Source organism: Engraulis encrasicolus, chromosome 4 (genome assembly GCF_034702125.1).
Source record: "Engraulis encrasicolus isolate BLACKSEA-1 chromosome 4, IST_EnEncr_1.0, whole genome shotgun sequence".
Classification (NCBI taxonomy): domain Eukaryota; kingdom Metazoa; phylum Chordata; class Actinopteri; order Clupeiformes; family Engraulidae; genus Engraulis; species Engraulis encrasicolus.
The window spans coordinates 8,994,467-9,008,130 of record NC_085860.1 but is presented as its reverse complement, the minus strand read 5'-3'; the positions used below and the strand labels follow the sequence as shown (position 1 = coordinate 9,008,130).

Sequence of the window (13,664 nt, the reverse complement as noted above, 5' to 3'; positions counted from 1 at the left end):
TCAAAAGGCAAAATTTAATGGCCTTAAAAGTTGTAAATTTGCTTAAAATGTATTATTTTTGAAAAATGAGCCATTATTTTTTCTTAGTTGAAGCATTGTGATTAAAAATTAAGAAGTTAGGTGAGACTTTTAGCCCAAAAGGTGTTGTTTTGACTCCCGACCCGCCTGTTTGGTGGGTGGAGTAATTAACCAGTGCTCTCCCTCATTCTCCTCCATGACTGAGATACCCGGAGCATGGTACCGTCCCGCCACACTGCTTCCTTTCGGGCGTCTTTTTGCAAAAAAATGTCTTGTTAAGACTCGCAATGAAGTGCCGTGATGGTTGTAAAAATGATCTAAAGGTAGTGAAAAAAGGTATTAAATGGTAGTAAATTTGACTTCAAATTGGTGTATATACCCTGATATTACACAATCAGCTTGGAATACAACAACTCTCAGAATATGAATTATGATAAATTGAAAAATTAAAAATTGAATATCTAAAAAAACTATATTTTAAAATGGCCAGTTCCTTGTCCAAACGTAGCCGGCAATGTCATTAGCAACACCTCAAATGCTGGTGTTCGGTTCTTTATTCATTTCAGAGAGAATTTGACTCACAAATATGGCATCATACAGACCACTTACTAATAATATGGTAATACCATAGTAGCATCACATGACAAAACAAAAACAAAATAAAAATGGTCAGTTTCCATGGTCCCAGGTTTCAGAAACTAAGGCAGATGTCCATTTATACACACCAAATGATGATACGTGAATGTTTGAACATTCCTTCTCTGTGTACCTGTGTCATCTTCCCTTTACCGTACTTTAAAGAGATAATCAATGGCTACACTCTCATTTTGTACTCTACCAGTGCATTTGAAGCATCAGCTGTGTCTTTTGTAGATAATGTATAAGTACGTCCCGTTGCAGTTACAGGTTCCACTACCAGAAGCACATCCTGATGATCCATGACAAGTCTATCTGGTCTGAAGGGAAAAGTGAAGGATGGAGATGGTCCATGAGGATGCAGGAAGTTCAGTTTTACCTCTCCAGTGCTCGGCATACATTCCTCAACACATGCTAGCCACCAGTTTGCCATCATATACAGCTACAACATACCCTTTGATGCTTGAAAATGTAACACATTCCTTTACTGAGCTCACTCTTTCAACTCTGCCTTCTCTGAATGCTAAAAATGGCCTAACTTCCACTGTCCATTGACAATGGGCAGAAGCTGTGTAGTTTTTGAGTACCTGGAATAGTTCTTGCAGATTCCAACCTTTTCAACAGGTTCTCAGCTTCATGATGGTACATCTCTGTTGTGGCAAACTGGCAATGGATGTTCTTGAGAGAGATGCACCATCATGAAGCTGAGAACCTGTTGAAGAGGTTTGAATCTGCAAGAACTATTCCAGGTACTCAAAAACTACACAGCTTCTGCCCATTGTCAATGGACATTAGGCCATTTTCCGCATTCAGAGAAGGAGTTGAAAGAGTGAGCTCAGTAAAGGAATGTGTTACATTTTCAAGCATCAAAGGGGTATGATGTAGCTGTATATGATGGCAACTGGTGGCTAGCATGTGTTGAGGAATGTATGCTGAACACTGGAGTGGTGAAACTGAAATTCCTGCATCCTCATGGACCATCTCCATCCTTCACTTTTCCCTTCAGACCAGATAGACTTGTCATGGATCATCAGGATGTGCTTCTGGTAGTGGAACCTAACTGCAACGGGACGTACTTATACATTATCTACAAAAGACACAGCTGCTGCTTCAAATGCACTGGTAGAGTACAAAATGAGAGTGTAGCCATTGATTATCTCTTTAAAGTACGGTAAAGGGAAGATGACACAGGTACACAGAGAAGGAATGTTCAAACATTCACATATCATCATTTGGTGTGTATAAATGGACATCTGCCTTAGTTTCTGAAACCTGTGACCATGGAAACTGTCCATTTTTGTTTTGTTTTTGTTTTGTCATGTGATGCTACTATGGTATTACCATATTATTAGTAAGTGGTCTGTATGATGCCATATTTGTGAGTCAAATTCTCTCTGAAATGAATAAAGAACCGAACACCAGCATTTGAGGTGTTGCTAATGACATTGCCGGCTACGTTTGGACAAGGAACTGGCCATTTTAAAATATAGTTTTTTTAGATATTCATTTTTAAATTTTCATATTTCAAATTCATATTCTGAGAGTTGTTGTATTCCAAGCTGATTGTGTAATATGTAGAGCCAGAAAAGAGCTTTCAAACAATACCACAGGCATCTTTTTGTGACTAACACTGACTGATATATTCAAGGCTGAATGTATAGTGTCCTACCCTAAAATGTGAACCTTTCCTAGTCTGTTTCTCCCTTAATATTAGTGTCAGATTCAAACCAATGCAGTTCTGGGGTGCTACCTTGCTCCTAAAAAGGCACACCAAGTATGATTGAAATCCGGATCGGTCGGGTCCCAAAGCGTCTGATTTCACGTGAAATGACCCACAAGGCACAAGCCCAGAGAGCATCAGCTCAGACAGAAATACAGCAGCTCTGTGATCTCCACTCGCCCAACTGTGCTTGTCCTGCTTTGATCAGTCTATTGAAGCCCAGTCAAAAGTTTTGGCTTTTAAAGCCCCATGAGCTGCCCGGAAGGGGCAGAGACTTAGGTACCCCATAGGAGGCATAGTTCAATGCCAAGTGCAATGCCACTCGAGCAGGGGAGTGTGGAACAGGTGAATGTTGGTCAGCATTAATTGCGGGGAATAATTAAGGACAACTGACAGACAGCTGCAGCTTATTTGGCCACAAACTGAAAACTGACAACCGGATATCCTCTTTCGACTGATTTTGCAGAGTTTACAGAGTACAATTTTTATCCATCATCATGGCGCTGCATCCACTGACCATGCGCACCATGTCCGCAGGCTACGCCCCCTTACTACACCGTCACGGCCAATGCATTTTCAAAGGAGTGATACTTCTTATCCAATCTAGAATCTGCGTTCTTTGATTTGAACCAGGAGTGGGCTGTACCCATGATGCCCATGTTTGAGAGTATATAGTAAAGTATGTTGTGGTTCGCCATGTCAAATGCAAAAGATAATTCAAGTAGAATAAGGACTGAGACCCTCAGCTCTGGCACTCCATTATTGACAAGGCTGATCAATTATCATATTGTATTGATATCCTAATGCAAGTCCATAAATGTGTGTACATCAGTGATTCTCAAAGTGTGGTCCGGGGACCACAGGTGGTCCATGACAGAGCTCAGGTGGTCCGCGAGGGGATTTCTACTTTTTCCAAGAAGGGCTATATGCTATATTTGTAACATCATAACAAAGCTTAACATAGCAGAAGCCTTTTTTCACCACAATAAGACAGGCTTGCAATGTGAATCAAAGGTAAATGATCTGCATTGAGCTTAGCACTGTCAAATTAGCATCCGTCAACTGTCAATTCACGTGATAGGTGGTCCCTGAACATTTTTTTGGTGACAAAGTGGTCCTCGGCCTGAAAAAGTTTGAGTAACACTGATGTACATTATGCAATATACCATTACGTTGTTATTGTTCTGGGATTTTTAATGCTCTGTTAGCCCAGTTCAAAATTTAAATGAGTCAAACCTCCAGCACAGCGTTTTTTCTTTCCTGTCTTAGGGTGCTCCCACTGTGTCTTCATCTCCTCATGACTGCAACAAGAAAGAACAAATAAATCAAAACCAATGAGGTGTAAATTGAAGGCTCAAAACTGATATGAACTCCTGCCAGGGGTGGCAATCATGGTGTATTGAAATCAGACGTATTGGTACACCTGTTACTGTACATGACACATTGCCATCTGTTTAGTGAAGATTAGTGTTCGATTATAAACAGACAGGTCACTGGACTACCTCTGTAGTAGTAGAATACAGTTCCAATTTGCAATACTCAGAGGGTGAACTACCAGAGTCTCCATAGCAAACTCACTCAAGACTGCAATGAACAAACTCTGAACTGCATAGGCTACTCTTTCTTGACTTTCCTGATCTCAGCAATACACTAAGCATGCAACTGATGCAATAAAGCACACCAGTACACTGCGTCTAAACAACACGCAAGTATTATGGAGCTTAAGTTTGCTTACTTTGCATAGTACACCCATCCATCTTTTGTAGACCTTTCTTCCCAGCCAGGCGGCAGCTCGTCTTCACTGTCAGTGTCATCCATTCCTGCTAATGTCATAGCAGACATAATGTAGACAGGCGATAAGGGATCAAGAACTTAAATATCTTAAGACAGTAACGGTGACTCGTTACTAGTCAAAAACAAACCCAAAACCTGAAAGCAATGGGTGCACAGAATAATTCACAATATTCACGTTGCACTAATCCAGCAACTGCACTTCCGCAATAATATTGTGACGACACTCGCTGTGCTTGTTGGGATATGTAGTTTGGAAAAGGTGAGCAAGCGTTATTTTTTAACATTATAATTTCAATTGTATGACTTGTTTGGTATATAACGTAGCATGCATGTATGAGTATATATTTTCTATTAACTCTAGAGTATTATTATTATTATTATTATTATAAATGCACTAATAACAACACAGCAGTGAGCTGCGGTGTCATTTCGAAATTTCCCCATCGGAGAAAATTCGGCAAAGGACTTCCGTTTCCACATAGCAACCACAACGCCAGCATCAAGCAAGCAGCTGATCCACTTGGGAAAATGGTACAATGCCGTTAGACTGTCGCTATTTATAATAGTTGATGTGTCTACATAACTTCTAAGGATAGCGCGATTGTTTGGCAAGTTTTATTTGGTATTGACGTTACAGTATCATTGTAATTTACGACCGGCTAGCCTAGGTCCAATTTACCTTGTCACCAACTGATTTTAGCATTAGCTAACGCCAGATAAGGGGCATATTATCCTCAACGCTGCTGCAATCTTGTTCTGTACAGTAGATGTTGGTGAAGTAATCAATTGTATAGCCAAGTAACATAATGTTGCTCGTTTTTGTCTTTCATTCATATTCATAGGCAGAAGTAGAGGAGACACTGAAGAGAATTCAGACGCACAAAGGGGTAATTGGAACAATAGTTGTAAATGCTGAGGGTAAGTATACGAAAACATTGTGCATTAGTCGTTACATACTTTGTTTATATTGCTTGTGGTCAACCTAAAATAGATTACCGCGAGGGTTGCTGGGCCAAAGCTGCTGTAAATTGTAGCCTACTGGACTTGAATGGTGTTAGTGCTAACTCTGCATGTCTCATGTTTGTCTGAAGGTATTCCTATCAGAACCACCCTTGACAACTCAACCACAGTGCAATATGCAGGTCTTCTGCACCAGCTGACCATTAAGGCGAGAAGTACAGTGAGAGACATCGATCCGCAGAATGACTTGACATTTCTCAGGATCAGATCCAAGAAGCACGAGATTATGGTCGCTCCAGGTAAAAATAACCACAGGAAAACATTACTCAAATTGTTTGTAAATCAATCAATGCAGAATTGTCTGACTGACACCCCCATATCTCTTGTTTTCAGACAAAGAGTATCTGTTAATAGTGATTCAGAATCCAAGTGAATAAGATCACCGTCTTGGAGACATGAAGAATTTCAGTCCACGGACCATCATTACCTTTCTTTATTGTTTTGGCCTTATGTAAGTGCAAACGCCACCTGTGACTTTCATGGTCCACATTTTGGAATGCCTTCCAGCTATGCCTTAGGCCTACAGAGCAACTGTACGTGTGATGTCCATTTGTAAAACAACCACCCCGGTTTGTCCATTATAACCTGTCCAACTAATCTTCTGTGTTTAGTGAAACTAAATAGCCTACATTCCTTAGTGTCGTCTTCTCTTGTGCATTTTCACATTAACGAATAAACACTTGAAAATGTACCCTTTATGTTTGTTGTTTGTAAAGGATTGAAGATAATGGCATGATAAAAGACATCACCAAAATTGCTTGTATTGCACTCAATTAAGGCACATGGTAGGCCTACCGTATGCCTGCTGTACAGTTAATGTTGCAGTGTTAATTCAATATACTAAGGAAGTAGTACCATCAGAGTGCTAAATTCGACTCTACGTGTTGAATAATCACTGCAAGTAGGCTACTGTGACATGTACATGCAGAGGTTAAAGGCAATTAAATTGGCAGAGCGCCGCAGGAATAGTGTCATCTGTGTTGTTCCCCCATGTCTGTCTAGTATGAGCTGAAAATGAGTCCGTAAAACTCTCCCAAGAATGCATAACTGTCACGTTGTGTGAAAACTAGGATCCCCTTCTCTTAACATGCATTGTGTAGTGGCCTCGAGATGACTACAAGCGGACACTGCAGTACCATTCAGAATGTACACTGGGGTTGCTTGTATTTGATCAATGCCATTATTACCCGTGATCTGCCCTTGGCATTCAATACTTTTGCAGCCTTCTTGAGACTTTTGAGTTTGTAGAAATCCATTTGGATTAGGTCATTCAAGGCATGTGTTTTTAGCCCCACCTAGTGGATTTAAGTAAGCACACAGATCCTCTCAACAGTAACACCAAGCAGCAGAGCTTTTGTCCCCACCATCCCTGTGCAAAATCATGTTAAGAGTGCATTACAGTGATGCATAATGATGTTACAGAGACAGGAATAATGTTTTCCTTGGATTTTTTTAATCATTGTTATTGCTTCATGAGTCCACCATGAAAAGACAAAGAACAGACCAGCACGTAGGATCCAGTGTTATCACAATGCAGGTCTTACCACAACTAACAAATAATAAAACAATAAATACATAATCATTGTTACAAGTTACAGTCTAATCTCTCGTGTTGAGAGTAACAAAAAACTTCAGGATTAAGGACAAATAAGAATGGACTCAGAGTTAAAACATTTTTTTTCTTCTCTCAAGGATTATCGCCTGAGGTTGTTTGGTATTACAGAACATAAAACAGAACATAAAAATGCCTTCAAGTATACCCAAGGCCTCCAATATTGAGATAAATAGAATAGAATGATAGAACTCATACTCTTGTTATATTTACAATTAATGCTATTAAAATAATATATTTCATGATTAACATGATTCCATAATTGCTTTTCTCAACTCTCCCCTTGGCCGTTTGTAACCTCTGTCTTACCAAAACATCTTGAGGGGGGAAAAAATCACATTCAATGTGTTCTTAGAGTAAATGTATAAAAATAAATTTGAATTTCAACGCAGTTAACACAAGAAACTCATTCACAGTGGCGTGAGCCTGCCCAGCTTGCTCCTCTCACATTTTGTATTTTTCTTTTGCATGCTCAGTGATGACACAGATGTGCTGCATGTGGACACAAAACAAGCCACAAATTAGCAGGCATTTGCAAGATTTTTTGTAAAAAAGTACAAGCACTGAGGTCTACTGTAAATGTAATACTTCAAAGTCTATGAATCGGATCACTGTCAAGTAAATACATAAAGCAACTTACGCTGAGATCTCTGAAGTATTCGTTGTAATCTAATGCATATCCCACGAGGAATTTATCAGGGACTTCAAACCCAAAATCTGTTAAAAAGAAGAAAAAAATCTTGGCACAAAGGTCCAATGCACTATAGCAAACCAGATATTCAATTACACCAAACAAACCCACACTTGATTCCAACAGTTAACCTCATACCAGTCAGACTAGTGGTAAAACATATAAAAGCCCAAAATAAATTCTTTTTATGCATTCACATAATGAAATGTTTCCAATCTCTTAATGGAGGCAGCCCCACTCATTTACTAATTTGCAGTCTGTCTGATGGAGCAAGCCCAGTGGGCCGGATATCGCAGGCCACATTTATGCCAGTTCTCATTCTCCCTCCTCTAATGCTTCCTCCAGCCTTATGGCATCCTCAATAACATCTCCATACAATTTTTATTCAATATCTCACAAAAACGCAACTCAGAAATGAGTTAATTCCCATTTACACTCAGAATATTGAATGGGGAGAATCCACAAAGGAGCGCTCTGAGCTGCTGGGAAAACCATATCGTTCCTTTCCACCACCGGAGGAGGGCCGACAACGAGACATGAGGCCGTGGGACAGGACTGGAGGAGCAACATTGACTTGTACTCATGGAGACAAGTCAAACAAATGTGGTGGTGGTTGTGGTTGCATTGCGGGCACTAGGTCTTGGCACTGGTGTTGCCATGGAGAGCCTGGTTTAGATCTCTCTGCGTACGTCAGGTTTATCTTTCAGTCACAACCTGACCGACTGAGAGCCGGAAGCAAATGGCAGCTGTGTGCCTGGGATCTACTTAAAAAGATTAACCGATTCCACCCCCTTAAAAGCATTGCATAACTACCAGGAGTGGATGTGTCACACAGGCAACTCCCCCTCTAATGCTTCGCCATACTCAACTCTGTTCAGAAAGACTTATCGAGTATAAAATTGAATAAGCAGAGGGAGCTCTGGGGGGGGGTTTTTTAAATGAAAATTGCTCCTAAGTCTCTTTAGGACATTATAGGAATGGAGAAGAGCTCACTCACAGTCGGGTCTGTATCCGGAGCTCCTCGGTGTTCTCTTCACAAGCAGACTAGAACAGACAGACAGACGGAACAAACAGCATTAGTCTGGGTCTGAGTACCACTATCTGTTTGTCTTCTTATTTAGCTAAATAAAGTCAAACAAATCATCTCTGGATCAACTGTCATTTTAAGTGCTTCTTCATTTAAGTGCACTCTGTAGGACGGTGGTCAGAGTAGGTATTGCAACTATGATGCACATTGAAACATTGCTGCTGCCTATTGCCTATCTTTTCATGAATATTTACTGTGAAGGTAGAGAGAGTTCTTGAGAAGTTTCGCTCTGTGCGTAATTCCAAACCAAAAATGCAGTGTGAAGAAAAAGGAACCGGGAACACTGAAGATGGGTTAGACCCGAAACGTTTGCATCCCACTTTTTGTTTTGGCTTCTCTTTATTTTCAGCTTTTAATACAGTTTCACTGAACAACAGCATCAAGCTCCTGTGTGCAACTCCTTTTTCTTCACACTGCATGAATATTTACTATAATAAACCAATATTTACTAGTATGACCAAAGTAAAGTTAAGTTTTGCAGCTAAAAATGGAAAATCAAAATGGAGGACCATGGAGAAGATCCCACTTTTCATGTGTGAAAAGTACAATTTTCTCAGTCATAATGAATTCTTTTGATTAGTGAATTTGAATAATGAATTTGATGGTGGTATTTGTTTGTGAATGGGCAGCATGAATTCTGGAAATGAACCACTACAAATATTACACAGTGCATCATTAAACTTTTTATAAGATGGATATAGGCCTAACTCTCTGAATTGGAATGAATTGGGTTACTCTATCTATACCAATCTATTTTATAAATTAATGAAATTAATCAGCTCGCATAACAACGTGAAACACATAAATATTTAACTACTTGGGGACCAGGGCTGCGTTTCCCAAAAACTCCTAAGTAGTACTTAAGCCTAAGTAGTACTTAAGTATGAGGAGCCACCTAGGCAATATAGCAGACCACTGAAAGTTTATGCATACAATAATTTTATAGGCCCACATACAATATTTTTTTTCTCGTTCATGCCATTAAAATGCTTGTGCAAAGTGTATGTGCTAGGTAAAATAGTTTATGTATAAACTTTAATAATGATGTGAGACCTATTCTGATATATTGCCTAGGTGGTCCGTCATACTTAAGTACTACTTAGGCTTAAGTACTACTTAAGTTTTTTTGGCAAACGCAGCCCTAAACAGCTTCCAATACCTTTGGGATAATGCTTTATGAAAAAAATGCCATTGTCCATTACAAACATCCGAGAGACAGAGAGCGCATTACCTGAATCTCTACACAACAAGGCTAACTGACCATTATGATGTAATACAGTCACTGTACCAACAAAATGTCAAGTGGTTCTGGAAAAACCACCCTTCTTGATAATGCCTTCTAGCAAAGCGTTCCAGCAGAGTCATTTACTAAATTAAGTGGGCCACTGCAGCTAAAAAGCTGGCCAAAATCACATTCACTTTGCGCATTCAGCGCTCTCAGCCCACCAACAGCACTGTATACAGTCGCTCAGCACATTGAGTGAGTGCCAAACTCTCCGGACTGGCATCCATAGTGTGTATGACGGTGTCAGAGAAAGCAGAAGACAAGAAGCTGGCCTGGTGCCGGAGTGTGACTTAGTAGCCTGCCTGCCTGCCTGCTCATCAAGTCTAATGGCTTCCCTCTCTCTGAGGCCAGGCCGCAACCGTGCCACCATCACGTCTAAACTTAGTGCAGATGATGGGAGACAGACAGCCATGGGGAGGGGGGGATGGTAGATGTTTAACCATTAATGCTCTCTCTGCTCAGTCTCATTTGCCCTCAGCAGTAACCACTCTCGCTTTTAATTCCATCTCCATCCCGTCTATAGGGATCCTAGTCATGTGACCAGGTCACTCGCAGTGGGTAAATTCCCCTGCTCTTATTTTGCTGTATGCAGTTAGTGTTTGCATGCGAGCCTACAAGTCAAGCCTCATACCAAGTGCAAAAGCCAAAATACAGTAATTACACTTAAAAAAATCACTGCCTGCCTGATAGGGCTGAAACGATTGTATCGAACCGAGAAACCGTGATACACAGTCACGATACTGTATCGCGATGCAAGAAGGCAGTATATACTATATACGATATTGTGATACGCTTTCTGTTCTGTTACCCGTCAGTGCAGAAAACAAGCACATGACATGAAGTGATGGTGCTTTCAAGTTTAAGATCCTCCTCATTATTATTTTTAATACTCAGTTTTCAATATTTAGTAGTGACTTGTAACCTCTATAAATCATAATGTATAGTTTTTTTGTGAAAAAATAAAATAAAGATAAAAAAAGATGCATTAAAAAAAATGTGCAGCGTATCGAACCATAGGTGAAAGATTGAGTGAGTTGAGGGTATCGTTACAGCCCTATTGCCTGATAATATGGGCCTGCTAACATCAGGAGAAATGTGCCTAATCAGTACCCTTGCTGATGGAATAAGTGTGTAAATAGTGCTGGCAAGTTGCTGATCAGCAGGATGGGTCATACCTGACCACTTTGACCATCTTAGGCTTGTACTCCTTCAGCAGTGCGAGGAGCGTTTCCATGGTTCTGCCCGTTTCCACAATGTCCTGCAAGGATACAGTACAACAGTGACTGTAACACATCTGATTCATTGAGTTTGGCAGTAGAAAAAATCCATCGACCTAGAAGTCTTACCTCAACTATCAGCACATTCTGAGGGGAAAAAAACATAGTAAGATTCAACAATAGGTTAAAAAGTGGAAGAATTGATAAATGTAAGACACTGAACCAGTTCTCCACAAATTACTCACTTTCCCCGTCAGGGCAGACAGCTCATCGCCACCAATAACTTTGACTTTGTTGGTTGACTGGTCGTTCTGTTAGGAGCATTTAATGCACACACAAAAAATGAGACTCACACTACTGCTACCATTTTTTTTGTGCTGGTATGTTAAAGTATGGATTATTGCACATCACTCACTAGACTAAGTGCTTTGGCCATCACTAATAATCTGTGTTGGCTTACACATCTGGATGCAACATTACAGCAACCATTGGGCAACAAAGTAAAAACACTTCCACTACGACAGACCCTACTGTATTTCAACAAAAAAAGGGAAAAGATATAGAAATGTAGATGGGGCACTCACTGAGTAGCTCTTAAGTCTAATGAAATCCACAGTCAACGGTACTGACTTATCGCAGTTCTGATTAAGTGCCTTGATGTAATCTAGGAGGTCAGCAAAGAATTTATAACCACCTTTGAGCACGCACAGAGCAACTATATGATGTCCTCCCATGTCTCGCATGATATCTCGGGCCAAGCGTTCAGTCCTATAGGGCAAAAACACAGAAGTATGCAAATGTGGACATTTTGACAGGATGGCAACAAATGCAAAGTTGGCGTAGGCAAAGCATGACTTCACCTTCAATTTACAGAGTAAACAAAGTCACTGATCCAGGCAAATGTGATTTGCTCCCTGTGCTTAGTGTATACTCTGTTGACAAAAATAGGGATCTGGGTTTTATGTGAATGTCAGGTTGAACCTAAATCTCTTAACCCAATCTTGCGCAAGGGCATAGTAGCCTATAGATACTTTACATTGATTAACTTTCTCAACTTTAACCAAAAGCCAGACATCCCCATCTTTTGTGAACATTGTATTAGCCTACAGATATTTCAGAAGTGAGAATGAGTCAACCAGAAAAACTGCATATGCTCCAGCAGCTTTGGTGACGCATATCCCACCACACACGCACGGTTGAATTCCACCAGGTACCAAAATGTCAAGAGTGAGTAGGATACACTACCTATCCATGATGAGACCGTGGGGAATGAGGACATGGTCTAAATCCCCCTCGTAGTGTTTGGGGATACAAAAGAGACCCAGTTCGTGTCCCTTTTCATCGTCAGATATCTGCAACGAAGAATAACAAATCAGCGTGGCACTGGCAACCTATACCAACTCACGTTTATCATAGACAAGTGCAGCCTTTATAATGCCATGAGCTTGAAGTTCCTTAGCGTTAAACAATGGTGTAGCCTATGAAGGAAAATTATTAAAGGCGCTAGTGACTGTAATGTGTCCTGCTACAAAATAACAGATCAAGTAGTCCCATCATTGCGCGTTGGTGCATTGCAGCCTTAGCCTTATGTTACATGTTGCCACTCAAGTTGCTTCCAGGCACCTCTAGTTCTAGGTAAAATGTAGCGTCCTTCAATACGCATCAAGCCACGGGTAATATCCAGCAATGAAATTCCTTGTGAAAGAACCGCGCCTTATTAACCTTGACAAAGTATTATTAGCCCCGTTGTAACCACTCAAATTAGGATTGACTGACTACAGCTATTGAGAGTCACTGCCGACCAAAAGGCTACAACACATCAGTGACCTACGGTTTAAAACGCGGGATCTTACCTGTAGAAAGGACGCCATCCTTGCTGGAGCTCGCCCTTCAACTGTAAAACTACGATACTGTTTGTGGATTCATACCCGTCAGAACACACCAGTCTTGTTACGCCTCCGAGCAGCGACTGATTACTTAGCGTGGCCAAGACTGTACGATGCTCCCTGCAGTTTTAAACCCCTACGTCACAAATCCAGTTTACCTAATAATCTGATTTAGACGCTCCAACCTGTGCTTTGACAAGGCTCTAGGATAGCCTACTATTGCGCTTTTGTCGGTCCTTGATTCTCATTGCCCCATAAACTGAAAATACCCCCATTGTAAATCACACAATTGTCATGTTTAAGACTATGCAATTTATCATAATGGTAGGCCTACGCCACAATCCATCCAAACATGTCTCATTCAGACAGCAGGCAATTTAATAAATTACATTGACTACTCTTGTGACTGCTGCAACATGGACAACTGCAACAAACCATGTGATCACCAGTCCTTCCCAATGTTTTCTATGGTCCCAATCATGCACCATGGCCTCTCTGTCAGTTCACATTTTCAATCTTGTAAATAAATATTCCTGTGTGTGTGTGTGTGTGTGTGTGTGTGTGTGGGTCAAAGACGTCCAACACATGACACTGTCCTTAAGTGCCAACAGATGCTTTTGCTTACTGTAACTGTGAAAAACATGAAATTTCAAAACCATTTTTTGAAAAGTGAATGCATGAAAGCCAAGTCAAAAAAA

General features: G+C 40.6%; 3 protein-coding genes across 3 annotated transcripts in view; 1 reads left to right on the top strand and 2 right to left on the bottom strand.

Annotated features, from left to right (window-relative positions):
- The window catches only part of wwox (WW domain containing oxidoreductase), a 348,328-nt gene extending 343,932 nt beyond the window's left edge, over positions 1-4,396 (bottom strand). The window contains exons 1-2 of the mRNA XM_063196638.1: positions 4,110-4,396; positions 3,611-3,675 (exon numbers count right to left, since the gene is read on the bottom strand). Of these exons, the coding sequence (XP_063052708.1) occupies positions 3,611-3,675; positions 4,110-4,216 (172 nt within the window). The 5' untranslated portion in view covers positions 4,217-4,396. The remainder of the gene's footprint in view (positions 1-3,610; positions 3,676-4,109) is intronic.
- Positions 4,397-4,583: 187 nt separating this feature from the next.
- Positions 4,584-5,879, top strand: LOC134447262 (dynein light chain roadblock-type 2). Its single transcript, XM_063196642.1, has 4 exons — positions 4,584-4,699; positions 5,011-5,086; positions 5,260-5,427; positions 5,522-5,879. The coding sequence occupies exons 1-4, from the start codon at positions 4,697-4,699 to the stop codon at positions 5,563-5,565; spliced, it is 291 nt and encodes a 96-aa protein (XP_063052712.1). The 5' UTR covers positions 4,584-4,696; the 3' UTR covers positions 5,566-5,879.
- A 740-nt stretch (positions 5,880-6,619) lies between these two features.
- Positions 6,620-13,105, bottom strand: hprt1l (hypoxanthine phosphoribosyltransferase 1, like). Its single transcript, XM_063196641.1, has 9 exons — positions 12,934-13,105; positions 12,326-12,432; positions 11,665-11,848; positions 11,326-11,391; positions 11,210-11,227; positions 11,039-11,121; positions 8,489-8,535; positions 7,441-7,517; positions 6,620-7,292 (listed from the first exon to the last, which is right to left on the bottom strand). The coding sequence occupies exons 1-9, from the start codon at positions 12,949-12,951 to the stop codon at positions 7,245-7,247; spliced, it is 648 nt and encodes a 215-aa protein (XP_063052711.1). The 5' UTR covers positions 12,952-13,105; the 3' UTR covers positions 6,620-7,244.
- Between the last annotated feature and the right edge of the window lie 559 nt (positions 13,106-13,664).

Excerpts from the sequence above, each read along its gene's own strand:
- LOC134447262 (XM_063196642.1), top strand. Across the intron at positions 5,087-5,259 it reads AATAGTTGTAAATGCTGAGG|GTATTCCTATCAGAACCACC; the intron begins GTAAGTATACGA and ends GTTTGTCTGAAG. Across the intron at positions 5,428-5,521 it reads CGAGATTATGGTCGCTCCAG|ACAAAGAGTATCTGTTAATA; the intron begins GTAAAAATAACC and ends TCTTGTTTTCAG.
- hprt1l (XM_063196641.1), bottom strand. Across the intron at positions 11,392-11,664 it reads TTAGACTTAAGAGCTACTCA|AACGACCAGTCAACCAACAA; the intron begins GTGAGTGCCCCA and ends TGCTCCTAACAG. Across the intron at positions 7,293-7,440 it reads AATACTTCAGAGATCTCAGC|CACATCTGTGTCATCACTGA; the intron begins GTAAGTTGCTTT and ends GTCCACATGCAG.